The 18,335-nt window shown below is 33.5% G+C and overlaps 1 protein-coding gene across 1 annotated transcript; it reads right to left on the minus strand.

Annotated features, from left to right (window-relative positions):
* Positions 1-835: 835 nt before the first annotated feature.
* LOC106755138 (trans-resveratrol di-O-methyltransferase-like) lies at positions 836-2,074 on the minus strand. The gene is made up of 2 exons (XM_014637234.1): positions 1,304-2,074; positions 836-1,129 (listed from the first exon to the last, which is right to left on the minus strand). The coding sequence occupies exons 1-2, from the start codon at positions 2,072-2,074 to the stop codon at positions 836-838; spliced, it is 1,065 nt and encodes a 354-aa protein (XP_014492720.1).
* Between the last annotated feature and the right edge of the window lie 16,261 nt (positions 2,075-18,335).

Raw genomic sequence — 18,335 nt, forward strand, 5'->3', positions numbered from 1 at the left:
CACACATTAATAAATATAAAATGATTATAAAAGAGTAAACTTTTTCAATTTTTAAAAAACATCTCTGATTCAAATTACCACCACCATCTTCAATTGGGTTGAGATGAGAGACAAAATGTTGGAGTGATGACAGAGAAAATGTTGAGATGAGAGAGAAAATATCTCTGATGACAAAGAGTTTTTGTTTTTTTTTTTTTTCAATTGGGGCAACAGTAGGGATGACAGAGAAAATGTTGGAGTGAGAGAGATGAAAAAGAAAGGATTGAGAGGAATGAGGGAGGTGAGTAAGGGTTTGGGGGTTTCTTTTTTTTTTAGTTTTGAGAATGGAAATTATTTAAATATCTTTGACCTTAAAACCTAGAATCCATGACAAATGAGGATATTTTTGTCTACTATAATCCGGTATACATTGTTAAAACGTACCAACTGAAAAACAGGCGTACGCGGGTTAACAAACAAATATATATATATATATATATATATATATATATATATATATATATATATATGATGCAATAATTTGTTAAAAGGATCTCTTTAATTTTCTTTAAATTATATTTTATTTTAATGTATGATAAATGTTAAGAAATTTAAACATAAATTGAACTCATTTAATACAAGGCTAAATAACATATTATTTCAAAGTTTTAGATGACAAATAATATTAATTTCTTTTATTTATTTTACATCTTATATGTAGAAAATACATTTTGAAAGTTCCTTCATTTGATAAGAGAAAATTAAACTGAAACAGAAAGAAAACATACAGAAATTTATTTATGATAGACGACATAAATAATTTCTTCTCATGAACTCGTTTTCCAGCAGTAACACACTAGGGATAAACCTCAATAATAGACACTAATCCCGGAGTGGGAGTAATCTTGTATGTACTGAAACCAGCAGAGAAAATGAGGTTGGCCCACTCTTTCTCGTATCTTTCTTTTGCGGCGAACAACATCATCATGTGCATATCAAAGAAAAACTGCGCCTCAGTTAATTCATGGTCTTCCTTCTTATTCTCCATCACAATGTCTATGATAAGAACCCTTCCTTCGCTAGTTATTGCCTCCTTGCAATTTTTCAGTATTTTCACACATTCGTTGTCCTTCCAGTCGTGCAATACCCACTACTTGATTGTCAAAGTAAAAGGGATAAAAATCACAAAATTAAAAACAGAAAATAAAAAAGCGTTGTCTATCTATATGATTCATATTCGTGTTTTTTTTTTCTCTGCACTATGTATTTATACGGTAGAGAGATGGGGGTAGAGAGAGAAGGAGATAGAGAGGGTATATATTACCTTCAACATAATAGAACCAGCATGAGGAATTGCTTCTAACATGTCTCCTCCGACATATTTTATGTTCTGAGTTTCTTCCAAGCCTGCAACAACATGTGGCAGATCAAATACAATGCACTTTACATGTGGGAAGGACTCAACAATGACCTTAGCCATTGTCCCTGTTCCTCCTCCAACATCAACCAATGATTCTATTCCCTCGAACAATCTCTTATACTTCTCAATCACCACATTGGAAACCAATCGACTGTCCATAGCCATGACTTCATTGAAATGGTTATTTATATTAGGCTCACGTCCAGCAAAATCCCAAAATCCCATACCATTTTCACTGTGAAACGGTGAAGGGGTTTCATTCGTGAACCAGGTAGAGAATTGAAACCATGGATTCATCATAACTGGATTAAATATTAATTGCGTCACAGGTTTCATACTAAAGGGATGGTCCTTTAGGAGTAACATAGATGCATCAGTTAGTAGATACATAACTTCAGGCTGATTTGGGGTGGCATGGTGTTCAGAGAAGAAACCAGAATGAGTCAAAATTTTCATCAAGCGGGTTATAAAGGAAATCTTTGATGGGTGGAGTGGTAATGAAGCAATGAGTTGTGAGAGTGNCATAGGTTGGCCATAGTTGTGTATGATATCTGGTATGCTTAACTCAATAGCACACTTAAGAGACACAGAATTTATGAATTTTAAAATATGATTCCAAACATGATTTTGAGCTCGAAGCAATTTTGAAGCATGCTCTTCACCCTCGGTTTCCATATATAATTTGGCAAGCTTGTGTGGTATTAAATCTCGCATTTGCTCGGTCTATTTATAGGGATCAAAAGGTGTATTACATAAATATCTTGGTGCTTCATTTCTAACCTGAAGAAAATTATATTTTCATAACCACTTTCGCTTTCACTAGTTAGTAGATAACTTTTTTTATAATTAAATAATAATAAATATAAATGAAATTTTAACATAAAATAATAATACGCATAGGAATAAATATTATCAATATTTTGAAAGAAATTGTTTGTTGTTTAACGTGACTGTTTCATATATGTACATGACAAAATGGCGAAACCACCTCTTGAAAATAACACTAGTAAAAAATACTTTTTATAGTAACTTTAATTAGTATGTACGAAAATGAAATGGTATAATTGTAAATATATGTAAATATGATAATACTTTTATACATATTATAATTAGGATAATGATATTCAGACAACATTTTTTTTACAACATTTGAACATGGATTACATGTCAATATGTGATTGGTCAAAAATTACTCCACAAAAATGTTTATGATTATTATTATTATTGATTGTGGAGTAATTTTTGACCAATCACAGATTGACACATAATCAACGTTTAAATGTTGTCAAAAAAATGTTGTCTAAATATCATTATCCTTATAATTATAACAAATATAGAAATTGAATGTGGTGATAATTTTTATTATGAAGAAAAAAAATTATATAAATTCTAATTATAACTTATATAAAAATAGATGTAATGATATTTTTGTAATAAATAAGAAATTTTTTTTATCATTTATAAATAGAATTAGTATAAAAATTAGTTTTTTATTTTTTTTATTTAAAAACTCTACTTCTTTACAAAACCCTAGTCGTCACAAGCAAGTTTTTCTAAATCACATCTTCTTTCTCTCTACTTAACGCCAATGCCAACTGTATACTCCTTATGATAAACCCTTCTTCTACTATTTGTTACTATTCTCATGCCAAAAGCTTAGTTCCTTGTGTCACCAAGGGCTCAAATAATTGTCCCATAACCTACATCATTTTTAAATCCTTTGAAGAGATTAAGAAGGAGCTCGACCTTGTCCCCACACTTCTAGAAGCTTCTCTTGGTCGTCAGAGGTACACCAATGAGTGTGAAATTTTTTTCAACAAATAGATAAAGTGCGTTGGGCTCCCTTCTTCTATCTTTTCTTTTCAAAATTAAAATTCTATTTTTAGTTATATTTACCAATGATAATCCCTTATAAATTTAAATTTATTTTTATTGGTGGGAAACAAGTTCGTCTATTCCTCCCATTCTCGGTTTCATTTTTCATTCGTATTGAGGTGTTAACAAATTAGCCAAAGCAGATTCTGTTTCTATTCTTCACCTATTTTGTAGTTTATGTTTTGATGGTAATTTGCATTTTGTTGTTATGTGTATTGCGAGAATATGAGGATATTTGATTTGCTTGGTATAAGTGATTTTGATGAATTTTGATGAAGTGCTAGTATTTTCGGTGGATGTTTGAAAAATTGCGGAAAAAGGATCTCGCTATTTGAAATGTTTTTTTTTTTATATCGGTTGTATATTTAATCAACATAATAAGACTTCTAGAACCATAATTGTGCACTTGTTCTAGAATCGATATAATAATTTTTTGGGTTAAATATGCTTTTAGTCCCTGAAGTTTCACTGATTTTTGGTTTTAGTCCCTGCATCAAACATTGATGGCATTTCATCCTCTTAGTATGGAAACATGTATTTTTAGTCCCTAAAAATAGACGGCGTCAAATTTCACTAACGGACTTGCCACGTCTTCTATCAGTTTTAATATTCTCTGTCTGCCACGTCAAATCCTCTGTCTATGTGTTCATCTCCCATTCTTTTCTTCTCCATTTTCTCATCCAAATCAATTGTAGAGGCAATGATTTCTGAGATTGAGAAGTGACGACAGAGGTTGGTTGGTAGTGGTGATGACCCATCCCGGCGAGAATTTCCCTCCATTGAAGAAGAAAAACAGTATTTAGAATGTTAAAACCACTGAAGAAGAAAAATTAAGAAGAGAATGAAAACTCACGAGGGTGTCATTCAGAGTTGCGACCAGAATGAACTTGCTATTGATGACTTAGACGCATTTGCCGGTCTTCACATCCCAAACCCTAATGCTCTCGTCGAAGGACCCGAACATAAAAAACTACACTAAATCAGATCTGGTATACGCATAAAAGCTAGTTAAAAAAGTTCAAGGAAATAGAGAAAGACAGAGAGAAACCTTCAATGCCAGAATGAAATATGCCAAATCCAATCCAGTAGACGTAATTATTGACAGGGGTGAGATCGTAGACATTCAAACGCACGAGTGTGTTGATTTTGCTGTTACTAAGTTGGTCATCGCATTGTGAGGTGGAAATGGACTTCGAGGCATTCTCCACACCCATATTGTAGCAGCAATATGAAAATTACCGAACCCAACACAATTTTATTCCCTGTCTAGTTCCACCCCTTTCAGTTTTCTCAATTTTATTCCCTGTTTGTTGCTCTGCACAAGACCAGTTGTTGGTCTCAATTTTACCCTAATCCCAAACCCTAATAGCGTTCTGTTGTTCAACAGAGGTTGGTTGGTAATGGTGATGACCCATCGTCGACAAAGCTGGTTGACGCTGTCCTCGCCAGAATCGCTCCCTCACCAGCGCCACTAGCGCCGTTCTCCTCCCTCTCCATGCGGAGGGTTTTTTTCTCAAACACCAAACGTCCCAACAACACTCACTGTGTCGAAGACTGTGAGAAAAGGGGATCGAAGGTGGTGAGAAATTGGTTTACAACTTGGTGGAATTTCTTTGACAGGGGGAATTTGGAATAGGAAGATGATGAATCTGCAAAGATTGGGTTAGGTTTTCTCTCGCAGGAAGATGGCCATGGAGGTTTTCACGGTATAAGCAACGTGTCAGACAAAGAACAGGAAAGTTGGCAGCCAACATCGCATTGTCGTTTGCCAGATCAACTAAAAGTTGACACCGTCTATTTTTGAGGACCATTTTTACATGTTTCCATACTAAGAGGATGAAATGCCATCAATGTTTGATGCAGGGACTAAAACCAAAAATCAGTGAAACTTCAGGGACTAAAAGCATATTTAACCCTTTAATATATAATTGTGATAAAAGAGTGTAAAACAAATAAATTTTGAATCGAGCGTGTGTTTCNGAGTGTGTTGATTTTGCTGTTACTAAGTTGGTCATCGCATTGTGAGGTGGAAATGGACTTCGAGGCATTCTCCACACCCATATTGTAGCAGCAATCTGAAAATTACCGAACCCAGCACAATTTTATTCCCTGTCTAGTTCCACCCTTTCAGTTTTCTCAATTTTATTCCCTGTCTGTTGCTCTGCACAAGACCAGTTGTTGGTCTCAATTTTACCCTAATCCCAAACCCTAATAGCGTTCCGTTGTTCAACAGAGGTTGGTTGGTAGTGGTGATGACCCACCGTCGACAAAGCTGGTTGTCGCTGTCCTCACCGGAATCGCTCCCTCACTGGCGTCACCAGCGCCGCTCTCCTCCCTCTCCATGCGGAGGGTTTTTTTCTCAAACACCAAACGTCCCAGCAACACTCACTATGTCAAAGACTGTGAGAAAAGGGGATTGAAGGCGGTGAGAAATTGGTTTACAACTTGGTGGAATTTCTTTGACAAGGGGAATTTGGGATAGGAAGATGATGAATCTATAAAGAATTGGGTTAGGTTTTCTCTCGCAGGAAAATGGCCAACGTGTCAGACAAAGAACAGGAAAGCTGGCAGCCAACGTCACATTGCCGTTTACCAGATCAACTAAAAGTTGACACCGTCTAATTTTGAGGACCATTTTTACATGTTTCCATACTAAGAGGATGAAATGTCATCAATGTTTGACGCAGGGACTAAAACCAAAAATCAGTGAAACTTCAGGGACTAAAAGCATATTTAACCCTAATTATTTTTAACTTGTATAAAAAATCTTTTCTATACGAGAACAAAATAAATTATCTCCATTTCTATACCAAACTTCCTTTTGAAACATGTCATTTGTGAATTTATAGATATTTATAATTTTACCATATAGGAATATTTGTGCTACATAAATATATCTAGATACTTGAATAAAAATTATATCTTCATAACCACACTTTTCGTTTAAATATTTTTTTAAATAACATGTTTTTAATTTAATCATAACGAATATAAATAAAATTTTAAAATAATAATAATAATAATGATAAACATGATGATTGATAATCATCATTATTTAAACTACCGTATGTGATTTACTTTCATCATAATTGAGACAAGGGAAAGCTAATGATGGATGGTTATAAAACACTTGGCACACATAAATACGAAAGAAATCTTATCAAGAGGGTGACAATGATGTCTCACTTTGACAATGGATATGAATATTAATAATACATAATTGTAAATTGATGTCTCATTGATAATGGGTATGAATATTAATAATACATAATTGTAAATTGGGTGTGGGAGACATGTATATATAAATCCATCTTTTTTCATTTCCGTACCTATTTTAGTTTTAAATGACTTAGGCACTCTAGTGTATTGGGTAATCTAAAAACATATAATCTCGATGATCTCATTTCCTTATAGTTTGGTTTCATTTGGGTAATTATTATTTTTTCTTTTACCATATAAACTTTGATTTTCATTTTAGTCTATGAGTAACATGACTAAAATTATTGTTGTATGCATTAAAAGTTGTCTAACCTTAGGTATATTGTATTGATCTTTTTCTTCTACTTTCACTTAAAAATATTTGTGGCAACTACAACTATAATTAGAGTAAGGATATATGATAGTCAAAATACACTTATAAATGTCTAATTTAATAAAACAAAATATTAAAGTTGCCTTTATAATAAGTTTTTCATTATTTTGGATGAATTTTCTTTGAAATGAACAAAACCACGTTACTATGTAATTCCTATGTATCTACAAATAATTTTCAATAATAACTACATTGAATGGAAAACAATTAGTTATACTAATACAATAATTAGAAAAAATACAAGTTAAAAAACTAATGTAAAAGGTCAAGTAAATATGTTTATGAGTCACAAAGTTAGCAAGTATTCTTGGATCTAAGTCTTTGTATTCCCAGATTCTAGATGCATTGAGCTAAAAAGGTTCTTAAAGCATTACTTAAATCATAAGTAGATGTTAAAGTTCACAATTTAACATAGTTTTGACACCTATACCATTGAAAAAATTAGGTAAAATTTATCTATGATAAAACAAAATCCTAAACAATCATAGAATTTGTAAAATTATTTGACTATAATTAATTGATGAGTCTATTTATGGATATTCATTAAGGAGTAATATGTGACATAAGTTCAATGTACATAAAAAAATTAACACTACTTTTAATCCAAAATCTTGAAATAATAATGAGTTTATAAGTTTTATTTTTTATATGATATTTAACTTTATATTTTTATCTAATGTAAAACTTAGACTCACACTTAATCATTTTCAACAATCATTCTTCAAGAATAAGTCATATGATATTTTTAAAGTGATTTTTATTTATATTATTATTGTTATTAGTATAACGGTCACCATGACGAACTATAAGTTCTAATACTACCTAAAACAACAAATTAGTTGGATTAGATTTCTGACATATAAAATTGTAATAGGAAAAAAATTATAAAATTAGACACAAAATGTTTGATAAATCTTAGAAGTTATCATAATTTTTTTTTCAAGAATGAACCTTAACAAAGAAATCTCTCACACTTCGTCCAAAACATTTTTTTCTATTACATTAATTTCCCGTTTTATCTATTACATTCATAATGTTTAAATTATTTGTACGATTTAGTTCTCTTCCACTTACAAGTAAATAAAAGAAAAATAGTGGTTAAATCATAAAATTAGAAACATGATAAATATATTTTAGTGGTTAAATGAAACATAGTCGCCAAAAGAAGAAAAGGGTCCAAAGTCCTACTAAAAAATTAATACATACAAAATTAATATGGCCCCTTTTATTCTTGCTTTGTCGTACCGTATTCTCCCGAACTTTATGATTATTAAGACTTTAGCCCTGATCTTTAATGTCGTATCCGCCAAACTATCTATATAGTTTATAAAAATTATACTTTTGGAATATTTATTTCATAATACATTAAAAAAATTATAAGAATTTTAAAAAATTTTATGAATATGAATTATAAGTATTTATTTTTAATTAAAATAAAAATGTCTATTTCATAATATATTTAAGTATAGGTTTAGTTAGTAATTTGGTTTCTCTGTTTAGGTCGTTTTAGTTTTTTTTTTTTACTCACTTGGTCTTTATATTAAATTTCTATTTTTGTAAAATAACTAGATGGGACCTTACGCATTAAAAATACATTAGTATTGCTTGAAAGTATCATATATAAAAATTTTGATTATATTTTATTTGAAATATGTCAACGATCAAAATCATAGAAATTTTAAAATAAAAAATATCTAAATTTCGATATATAATAGACTTAAATTTTTATATGATACTTCCGAAGAGTTTTAACATTAATTTAACAAAATAAATAAATTAAACCCTTTTACAAAAATAAAAACATAATTCAATAAAAATAAATATAAAAATGTAAATAAACCAAATAATTAAATTACTAATTAATTACAAACATATCAACATTAGACTTACTATTTTAGATTTTAGAAGTGACAAATAAATTTTAAGTGATGAAAGAAGAAAGGTTGACTTTTATAAATGGTAATTTGATATTATCCTATATATAATGGTAAGGTAATTAATGGTTTGTTTGCGACCTGAAATTGGATGGACCTTTCACATATTATGACAAGTTTGGCGTAAGATGTGTTGAACTGTGAAATTAAGAGTTAAACTTACGCAATACAAAACGTGTTAAAGTGAGCTAGATTAATTTTGTTGAATTTGTCCCATTGGTTTGCTTTTAACGAAACCTAGATAATAGATACTATCGAGCTTAAAATCTAATAAGCATACCTAGCAGTTATAGATAATACAAACTGCAATATTGAATTTGAGAAAATTTTTAAATTTAATTTAAGCTTGATTTAAACAAAAAATTTATGTATGTCAGAAGAAGAAAAAGTAGATTTGATAAGATTTTTCTTAATTAAAGGTCAAAAGAGAAATAGTAATGAAGACAGGGATTTTATTATTGCAACTTTGACAAGGAAAAAATAAAGTAACGAACACAAGAATCTTATAGTGTTTGACAAGAAAAAAAAGTAAAGAAGATAAAATGTCCTTCATAAAAAGTTTGAAAAAATAAGATATTTTGATGACATAAAAAAAGTAAAAAGACAATATTGTAAATTATATAAGGGTATTATAGTATATTGAATATGTTATAGTGTTTTTCTACTTATCTATAAATAAGCATCTTTTTAGAGTTCAAGGTGTGAGAATTCACTGTGTAAGTTTCCTATGTTGGTAAAAGTTTTATGAAGGAATGTTTGTGAAATTTCAATTTTTCATCTCATGTTTGTAAGAATAGATGATCCTTATAAATACCTCTTGGTTTTGGATTTCTAGTTCGCCTATTATACTTAGGTATGAGTCTTACCTCTAGCCCTAATTCAGTCATAAAAATCACAAATCAAATTTAAAAACTTAAAAGAAAACTAGCAAAACATATATCTAAGAAAAGATAAATTGTTCTTAGAAGACCGTACAACATATGCTTGGAATAAAGTATGGTATAAAAGTAACATAAGATACTTAGAACAAAAGTTGAAAAATTTGACTAATTTTGCTTCTTAATTTCAGTACTAGACGTTTACATGATGGTCCTGCCACTAGTGTAGAAAGAGCTTTAGACGTCTGTTATTTTGGGTTTTTAACGTCATATCTTGAACCGACGTCTTTACGGGTGACGTTAATGGGACGTCGGACTTTGTAGGTCCGACGTCTAAGGGCACTATAGACGTCAGTCATGTCATTAACCGATGTCTATTGAGTTTTCGTTGTGTTTTAATGTAATTTTGCTTGTGTCTTTGGGTATCATAGTAGCACTTCCTTCCTTTGCTAGTTTCTTTGTAAGAAAAAATTGTGTCTTTTTGATCTCTTATGGCATTTCAACCCAAAACCGAACTTGGGTCTTTGCCTAGTTTCATTCCAACTGCAAAGAAAAAGAATACGGTGACATGAAAACTAGGCAAAGACTCAGGTTCGACTTTGGGTTGAAATGCCATAAGAGATCCAAAAGACACAAGCTTTTCTTACGAGGAAACTAGCAAAGGGAGAAGGTGCACCACGCTACCCTAAGACACGAGAAAAATTGCACCAAAACACAACGAAACCTCATTTTAATCGGTTCAAATGAAAGATAATACATCAAAGGCTACGTTAATCAGAGTAAAAGTGAGTTTAAACGGTTCAAAAGAGATAAAATACACTTGAAAATGCAATGCCGCAGAGAGAAAAGGTGAATGAAGACGATGAAGTGCGCGTAACTGCTGGTTCGCAATGTCTAATTTAACAAGAACTAAGACGTCGATGGCCCCAACACCCAACGTTTATTCTCGCACATACGTCGATTTGTAACATCCATTTGATTTAAAAATTAATATTCGTGGTATATATAGATGTAAGGGGAGCCAACGTCTATAATCCGACATAGACGTCGGGGTGGCAAGATCAGACGTCTAGATGGCGAAAGAAAATGACTTTTCACCTACCTGTCAGACATATAGACGTCGGTTAGGAGGGGCACCGACGTCTATATGCTACTACAGACGTCGGGGGTGGCGGGATAAGACGTCTATATGGCAGAAAAATGACTTTTCACCTACCTTTCAGACATATAGACATCGGTTAGGAGTGGCCTCGATGTCTATAGTATATAAACATCGGGGCCCCTCCCAACCAAAGTCTATACGTCCAACTTATTTATAAAAATGCCACCGATCAATAGTTTACGTTGGGTGTTTTCTGGTCTGACGTTTACGGGGTGACGTTAAAGGCCAATTATGCCTTAGTGTGCTTTCTTTAACTACTATCCTAATTTTTCAATGAATATGAAAAATGATTAAACAAGTAATGCAATAAAGTTATATTTACAAATTCTAGATGAAATTATAGAATTTATAGAATTTATTATAAAGTTACAAAGATAGATTATAATTATAAAACTCTAAGATCTTCACCAAAAGATTAGACAATACTTGTAGAAGTTAATCTTAGAAAATCACTTGTAGAAATTCCAAAGAGATTAAGTCATGACTAAGTAATAAACAAAATTCTTGAAGAATGGATAGTAGAGAATGTAATAGAAGAACCAAAACTTTATAATACTTATATAAGAGAGATACTGCAAGAAGGTGTCAAAGTGGTGCAGCGGAATGGTTAGCGTGAACAATAAACCAAGAGGGGGGTGAATTGGTTTCTTATAGCAAGTCGTGCCTTTATATTTTCTCTTTTAATTTAAATTCCTTAACAATAATTTAAAACAAATAAGAGAGTAAGGAAGAGAGAAAATTGCATAGGTGATTTTATATTGGTTCAGATCACAAGGATCTTATGTCCAATTGTTGATCTCAAATGAGAAATAACAATCCATTATCACAAAACAACAAACTGTTACAATTACAAAGAAAATAAACAAGTTTAAGGTTAAAACACTTCTCTTGTTATCCCAAGAGATGAAACTCACTTCCCTTGGAAGCCACAAGGGATAAACACCTCCTTTGAATCTTCACAAAGGATGACCACCTCCTTTGAATGTTCACAAAGAATGACAAACTTTAACTCAATAATAGCAACAACACTAAATCACGACTCTTGTGAAAGTTCTTGCTTTATGTCCACATAAAGTTCTCAAAGCCATAAGTACAAGGGTTACACAAACCCTAAAGCACACTTATCACAGCACACAACAAAACAAATAAGATTTTCGAAATTCATGAATTTTGAATGTTAGAATGAGAGTCCCAATCTAATTTATAGAGATCTCACTCAATGACATCCAAAGCTCATTGTCAACTATTTAATGCGTGACAATCGATTATCTAAAGGAGGTAATCGATGTTGTATTTTGATAACGGTTGAAAAACAGTTATTTTCATATGTCATTTTAGACCAAATTACACCCTTTAAGACTTAGAATGAGCTTAGAATCAAGTAAAACCCAATAAATGAGTCAGTTGAGAGTCAAAAGTTGTTTTTAGAGATATTATGCTTGTTTTGCATTGTTTTGGAGGGTTTTGATGAGAATTGGAGATGAATGGAAAGACAGGTTGAAGATCAAACGGTTGCAGTGCAGAAAAGTCAACCAGAATGCAGAAAAGTCAACCACTCAAACAGAAAAGTCAACCAGTCAACCAGAAAAGTCAACCAGTCAACCAGAAAAGTCAACCAGTCAACCAGAAAAAGTTGACCAGAGCGATAGGCGGTTGACCGGAGCGCCGGGCGGCTGTTTTTTGCGTCGGGCGGTCCTGCGGCTTGAGGCAAACTGTCGGGCGGCCATTTTTGGCGCCGAGCGGTTCTCTGATGGGCCTGGGCTTGAATTTTGTTACTTTTCTTGGTTATAAATAGCCCTAGTGCGAGTTTAGATGTATTCTTTTGACAGAAGAGGGCGGCCAGACCTAATTTTCACTCCTTGGAGAAGATCTCTTGGATGTTTAAGCTCCTTTTCATCTTATCTAGGGTTTGCTTTTCCATTCTTCATTATTTTCATCTAAGTTCACCATGACAATGGTTAACTAAACCCTTTTGTTGTTGGGGGGAAACAATGTAATCTTTTGAAACTCTCTTTTATTGAAACTCTTGTTTATTTATATGATTCTTCATATGCTTTGATTATCAATTGTTGGGTTCTCATCTACGCTTAATGCTTTTGTCGTTTAACTCATTCGATAACTATTGTTTGTCTTTATTGATACGGGAACGTACAATAATGTCATGAACTGGTGAGAAATTCCTTGATTAAGCAATACCAACCTAGGGATAGGGGGTAGGACGATCAATTGTTTTTGCTTTTGTTCTTAATGCATTATTAATTGTTAGGGGAGGCTAGGGATAGCAAGCCGATAATTAGTAATAGGCTCTTTTTGCCGAGGGATCGGGTTAAGGGTAGGCCAAGAAAGTTTGCATAACAATTAGATAATCAAGCACATTAAACAAGAGAAGTAGATAAGAGGGAGCGAATAAGATGAAATTGTCAACCCCCAACAACTCCATTCATCCATAGCCTTTTTCGTCAATCGAATCAACCCATTGCATGTTTATTTTCTGTCTTTGCATCTACAACAATTAATTCTTTCTCTACAAGTCTTACGATTTTAACTCACACGAACAATCCTTTCGAGTCTCTTGGGAAGAACGATATCGGGTATTACCGATTATATTACTTGAACGATCTGGTACACTTGCCAATGAGTCAACATATTTAATGAATGCGCACGGTTAAAAACTTGCTTGAAATTTTCATAATTACTTGTGATAATCGATTATGGCAAGTCATAATCGATTACTTATAATTGATTATCATTAGTTGGGAATCGATTATTCTAAGTCAAAATAAGGTTTTCTGATTCCAAAATGAATTTTAAAGCAAACTAAAAACAGAAAATACATGAAGTCAACTTCCTATACATAAGACTACGAAAATATAAAAGCTTTAACATAAGACAAGTGTTCATGAAGGTCTTCTTGCAACATGAGCACTTGAGACTTTGTTGGTACCAGCAATAGGTATCGTTCTGAGATAGAGTATGACGCAGCGAAATAAAACTTAGAGTAAGCGGAAAGCGTGTTCGGTCACTTTTTAAATAATTGGTCCTTTTTAGAAAATTAATTTTCTTTCAGAAAATTTACCGCACAGTTTATGTGCAAATAAAAATAGCAAGTGTAAGGAGTAGAAAGATCACACAAGTATTTTTATACTGGTTCGATTCAACAGAATCTACGTCCAGTCGTTAATCACTATAAAGAGTGATTAACAGTTTCACTAAGGAAAGAGTTTTATAGATTATAACAGTAATGAATAAATGGTAAGATTTAACCTTCCTTCGATGAACGAACCGGAAGAAGAACACTTTACCAACTCGAAGAGAACTGCTTCGACAATCGACCAACGATTCGCGAGCTTCTCCTATTCACGAGACCAGGCAGAGCACCTTGCTAAATTGAAGAGAACCACTCCGACAATCGACCAATGATACACGAGCTTCTCCTATTCACGAGACTAAGCAAGGGAACTTTGAACTCTAGCATCTGAGAACTTCCTCTGACAAATAGTATTCTGTTGAGCTTCTGTTCAAAAACATTGCTCTTGAATTACTCAGAATTCCTACATATAGCCATCTGCTCTTAATATCAAAGGTCAAGTCCCAACTGCCAGGAATAATCGATTATTGCAAGTGATAATCGATTATTTAAGTCCGTTATAGGTTTTTCAAAATGTGATAATCGATTATATAAGGTGATAATCGATTATTCCTGAATGACTTGAGATAATCTATTATTGCTTCTCCATAATCGATTATTGTAGTTAAAAATGCAAGTTTTACAATGTTTATAAGACTTATCTACTACAATTAATTTCTACAAATTGCTTTTAAATAATTTTAAACTCTTCTTCAACTAAGATTTCTTGCAGCATCATCAAAACAATTGTCTTCAAGATTTACCAATACTCCTTATTAGTAACAGACTTGACTTTGAGACATCATCAAAACTTTTAAGCTTCATCCTTATGCTAACAATCTCCCTCTTTTTGGTGATGATTAAAACTCATTTGATTTAAAGCCTTTTGTAACATGTACTAATATGTCAAGCATACACAACTTAAAGAAAAGAGATTAGTAGACAAAGAGATAAATAAATTAAGTTCTCTTTAGTATAAATAAATTAATTTCTCTTTAAATTTATTTTTAAATATATTTCTCCCCTGTTATTATCATTATTAAAAAGTGCTATGTGTGATAAAATATTTCTCCCCCTAAAAATAAGAACTCCTCTTGAATATAAGGCAATAATTAAAATAAAACAACATAAATAACAAGGCAATTTTACATTAATATAAAAATATGAAACGTAATACAGGAAAAGAGTAAGATGCAAATGGAATGCATGAAGGAACTCTTGAACTAATCACTGTCACCATCATCTAAAGGTTGAACTAAGTCTTCTAATGCATGAACCCTATCATCAAGACTCGTAAGAAGAAAGTATAGTTCTTCATGCCTAGAGGCTTGGAGAAGAGACATGTCGGATAACTACCTAGACAAACTCTCTAAAGAGTAAGAAGAACTTGTTGGAGTTAATGCAAACAATCCTGCTTCATCCTGGATATCATTCATTTGTTGGTCTTCATCTTTATCCTCTAGGTTCTTCACATCATCACGATGTGATGGAGGACCATCCAAGATCAACATAGGACCTTTAACAAGAGCCATGTCCAAGAGAATCCAAGAGGAAGAGGGAGTACTCACTACTTTACTTTTATGGAGTATTAATTACTAAACACCTCTTTCTCTTTGCTAAATAAACTTTACATTGTTTGTAGGACATTAATAAAGGTTGGAAAACATGCCTATGCATCTTAGGAAAGCTGCCAAGCAAGGAGAGCAAAAGAGCAAAGAAAGATGCAAGTGGAGCACCTGGCGCTCAAGCGCCCTTCAACTGCCGCCCGAGCGCCAGCGAAACAACAAACGAGGCTTCATCTTCTTCATCGAGTTGCTGAGCTGACAACTGTAGCTTGCACCCCAAGCTTCCAAGCTGTGTAGCTTCCCCAACACGCCTCTTTTACACCTTTAGTAGCTTGTTAGGCACGTTTTGGAGTCCTCTCTTCATCTATAAAAGGGAGACTCATATCATTGTAAAGGAAACTTTGAAACTTAATGAAATGCTGTTGAGATTTCTCCAGAATCATTTTTCAGAGTTCAAACACTTGTGCCTCTTCTGCACCCTCTCCTCTAGCTTCCTTCCCTCTTGGAAGGCTTTCGGAGCATGAGAATCCTTGCTTCTTCCACACACCTTCATTGAAGTCTTCATCAAACACTTTCCGTGCCTCATGTTGCACCTTCATTCCGCTGCTATCTTTGGACTTGGAGGCTGTTCGTGATTGAATTCCAAGAGAGTTTCCATCATTTGGCATCAAGAGCCAGTTGTTCCGGTCACGCTTCAAGAGCTAAGTGCTCTTTCATCAATTTTATTTTCATTTTCGTGTTGTTTTGTCATGTTTGCTACTGTTCCATTACTGTTGCTTTGCATTTTCTTGTTTGAGTGAATTCTTCTGTTCGTTCACTGTTCTATAGTGTTTTCCTTTTCATTTTAATCGGTGCACTTTCTTTAATTTGAGTCAATTCAACCTTCAATTTCAAATTCAGTTTCTGTCAAAGTCATTTGCAAGTGTTTGCAATTTTTCTCTGTTACATGTCTGTGTATTTGATTCTGGTCAGCGTGTGATTTGTTTTGTTGTATGTGTTGATGCATTTTTACACTCATTTTGATCACACAAAGCCATGAGGCATTGCCTAGCTTTGATCAAAGCAATTTTTGAGTGTTGACCGAGAAGATCCTCTGCATCACACGTCATTTCTGGTTTGGAATTGTCATATCTGATTTCGTCCAAAATTTTGTTGTTTAAAGCTTTGAGCACGTTTGCTTACTGATCTTAGATGTGGCTACAATGATTTCAATTCACAAACATCATAGAATTGCAAATTGAATAGTTGAGTTGTGACAATTTTGGTTCCAGCAGTTGCCTTTCACGTTAATTCTGGAATGAATGTATGAATTCTGTTTTGCTCAGATTTCTTACTGTCAATGCTTGAGACAAATTTATTTGATCCATGTATACATGTTTCAAGTGATAGAAATCTGAGGGAGGGTAGCTTTCCAAGATATGAGGAAACAAAGGAGAGAGAGCGAGACAAACCACAAGACAAGCTCAAAGGCAAAGATAGAGAGCTAAAAAGAGACAAAGAAAGCTATAAGGGAAAAGAACAAAGGACTTCAAGAGAGCCACCTAGAGATACAAAGGGTAGAGAGACTAGATGTTTCAAATGTGGAGCAAGAGGACACTATTCAAATGAGTGTCACTTCAAAAAGTCAACCTATATCCTTGAACATGAGAGTCCAAGTGAGGAATCCTCTTCTAGCGCGTCTGAGTTGTCCTCATCTGAAGAGGAACATGAAGCTCCACCTTGTGATGGAGATCTTCTCATGGTTAGAAGACTCCTTGAGGCACAAAATGTTGAGTTAGAACAGACTCAACGAGAAAACCTATTCCACACTCGCTGCAAAGTTCTTGATAAAACCTGTTTTATGATTGTGGATAGTGGTTCTTGTTGTAATTGTTGTAGCTCTAGAATGGTTGAAAAGCTAGGCTTAACTCCTACTCCTCATCCTAGCCCTTACAAACTTCAATGGATAAAAGAAGATGAAGGAATAGTTGTTAAGGAACAAGTAAGTGTTCCCATTTCCATAGGNAAGTATGAAGATCAAATCATTTCTGATATTATACCAATGGAAGCGGGTCACATCTTACTTGGACGACCTTGGCAATTTGACAAACAAGCTTTACATGATGGAGTCACCAACAAGATAACCATTCAACATAAAGGCAAAAAGATTATTCTGAACCCTCTTACACCATCACAAGTGCGAGAGGATCAAATAATACTTAAGAGGAAGTTGGATGGTGAGAAAAAGCTCCACTCTACCAAAGTTTCCAAAGAGAAAAAGTTGAGTTTGGTCGAATGTGCCTCAACCAAAGAAGTTGTCCCACCACAACCTTCTACAAATCTTTTCCTTGGACAACCTCACTTTCTTCTCTATTGTATGGAGGCACTTCTTTCCATAAGTCATCCACTTGATTCTCATCCAAAGGGGTTACAAAAGCTTTTGAAGGAGTTTGATGATTTATTTCCTAAAGAGGTTCCAAGTGGATTACCACATCTTAGAGGAATTGAACATCAAATTGATTTGATTCCTGGCGCCAGCCTTCCCAATAGGCCAGCTTATAGGACTAACCCCAAAGAAACCAAAGAGATAGAGAAGCAAAAAAGGGTGGATACAAAAAAGCCTTAGCCCTTGTGCGGTGCCAGTGTTGTTAGTCCCTAAGAAACATGGTTCTTGGCGAATGTGTACAGATTGCAGGGCTATTAACAACATTACAATCAAGTATAGGCACCCTATTCCTAGATTGGACGATATGTTAGATGAATTACATGGAGCAAACATGTTCACCAAGATTGATCTTAAAAGTGGATATCATCAAATCAGAAT

This window comes from Vigna radiata, unplaced genomic scaffold (assembly GCF_000741045.1).
Source record: "Vigna radiata var. radiata cultivar VC1973A unplaced genomic scaffold, Vradiata_ver6 scaffold_267, whole genome shotgun sequence".
NCBI lineage: Eukaryota > Viridiplantae > Streptophyta > Magnoliopsida > Fabales > Fabaceae > Vigna > Vigna radiata.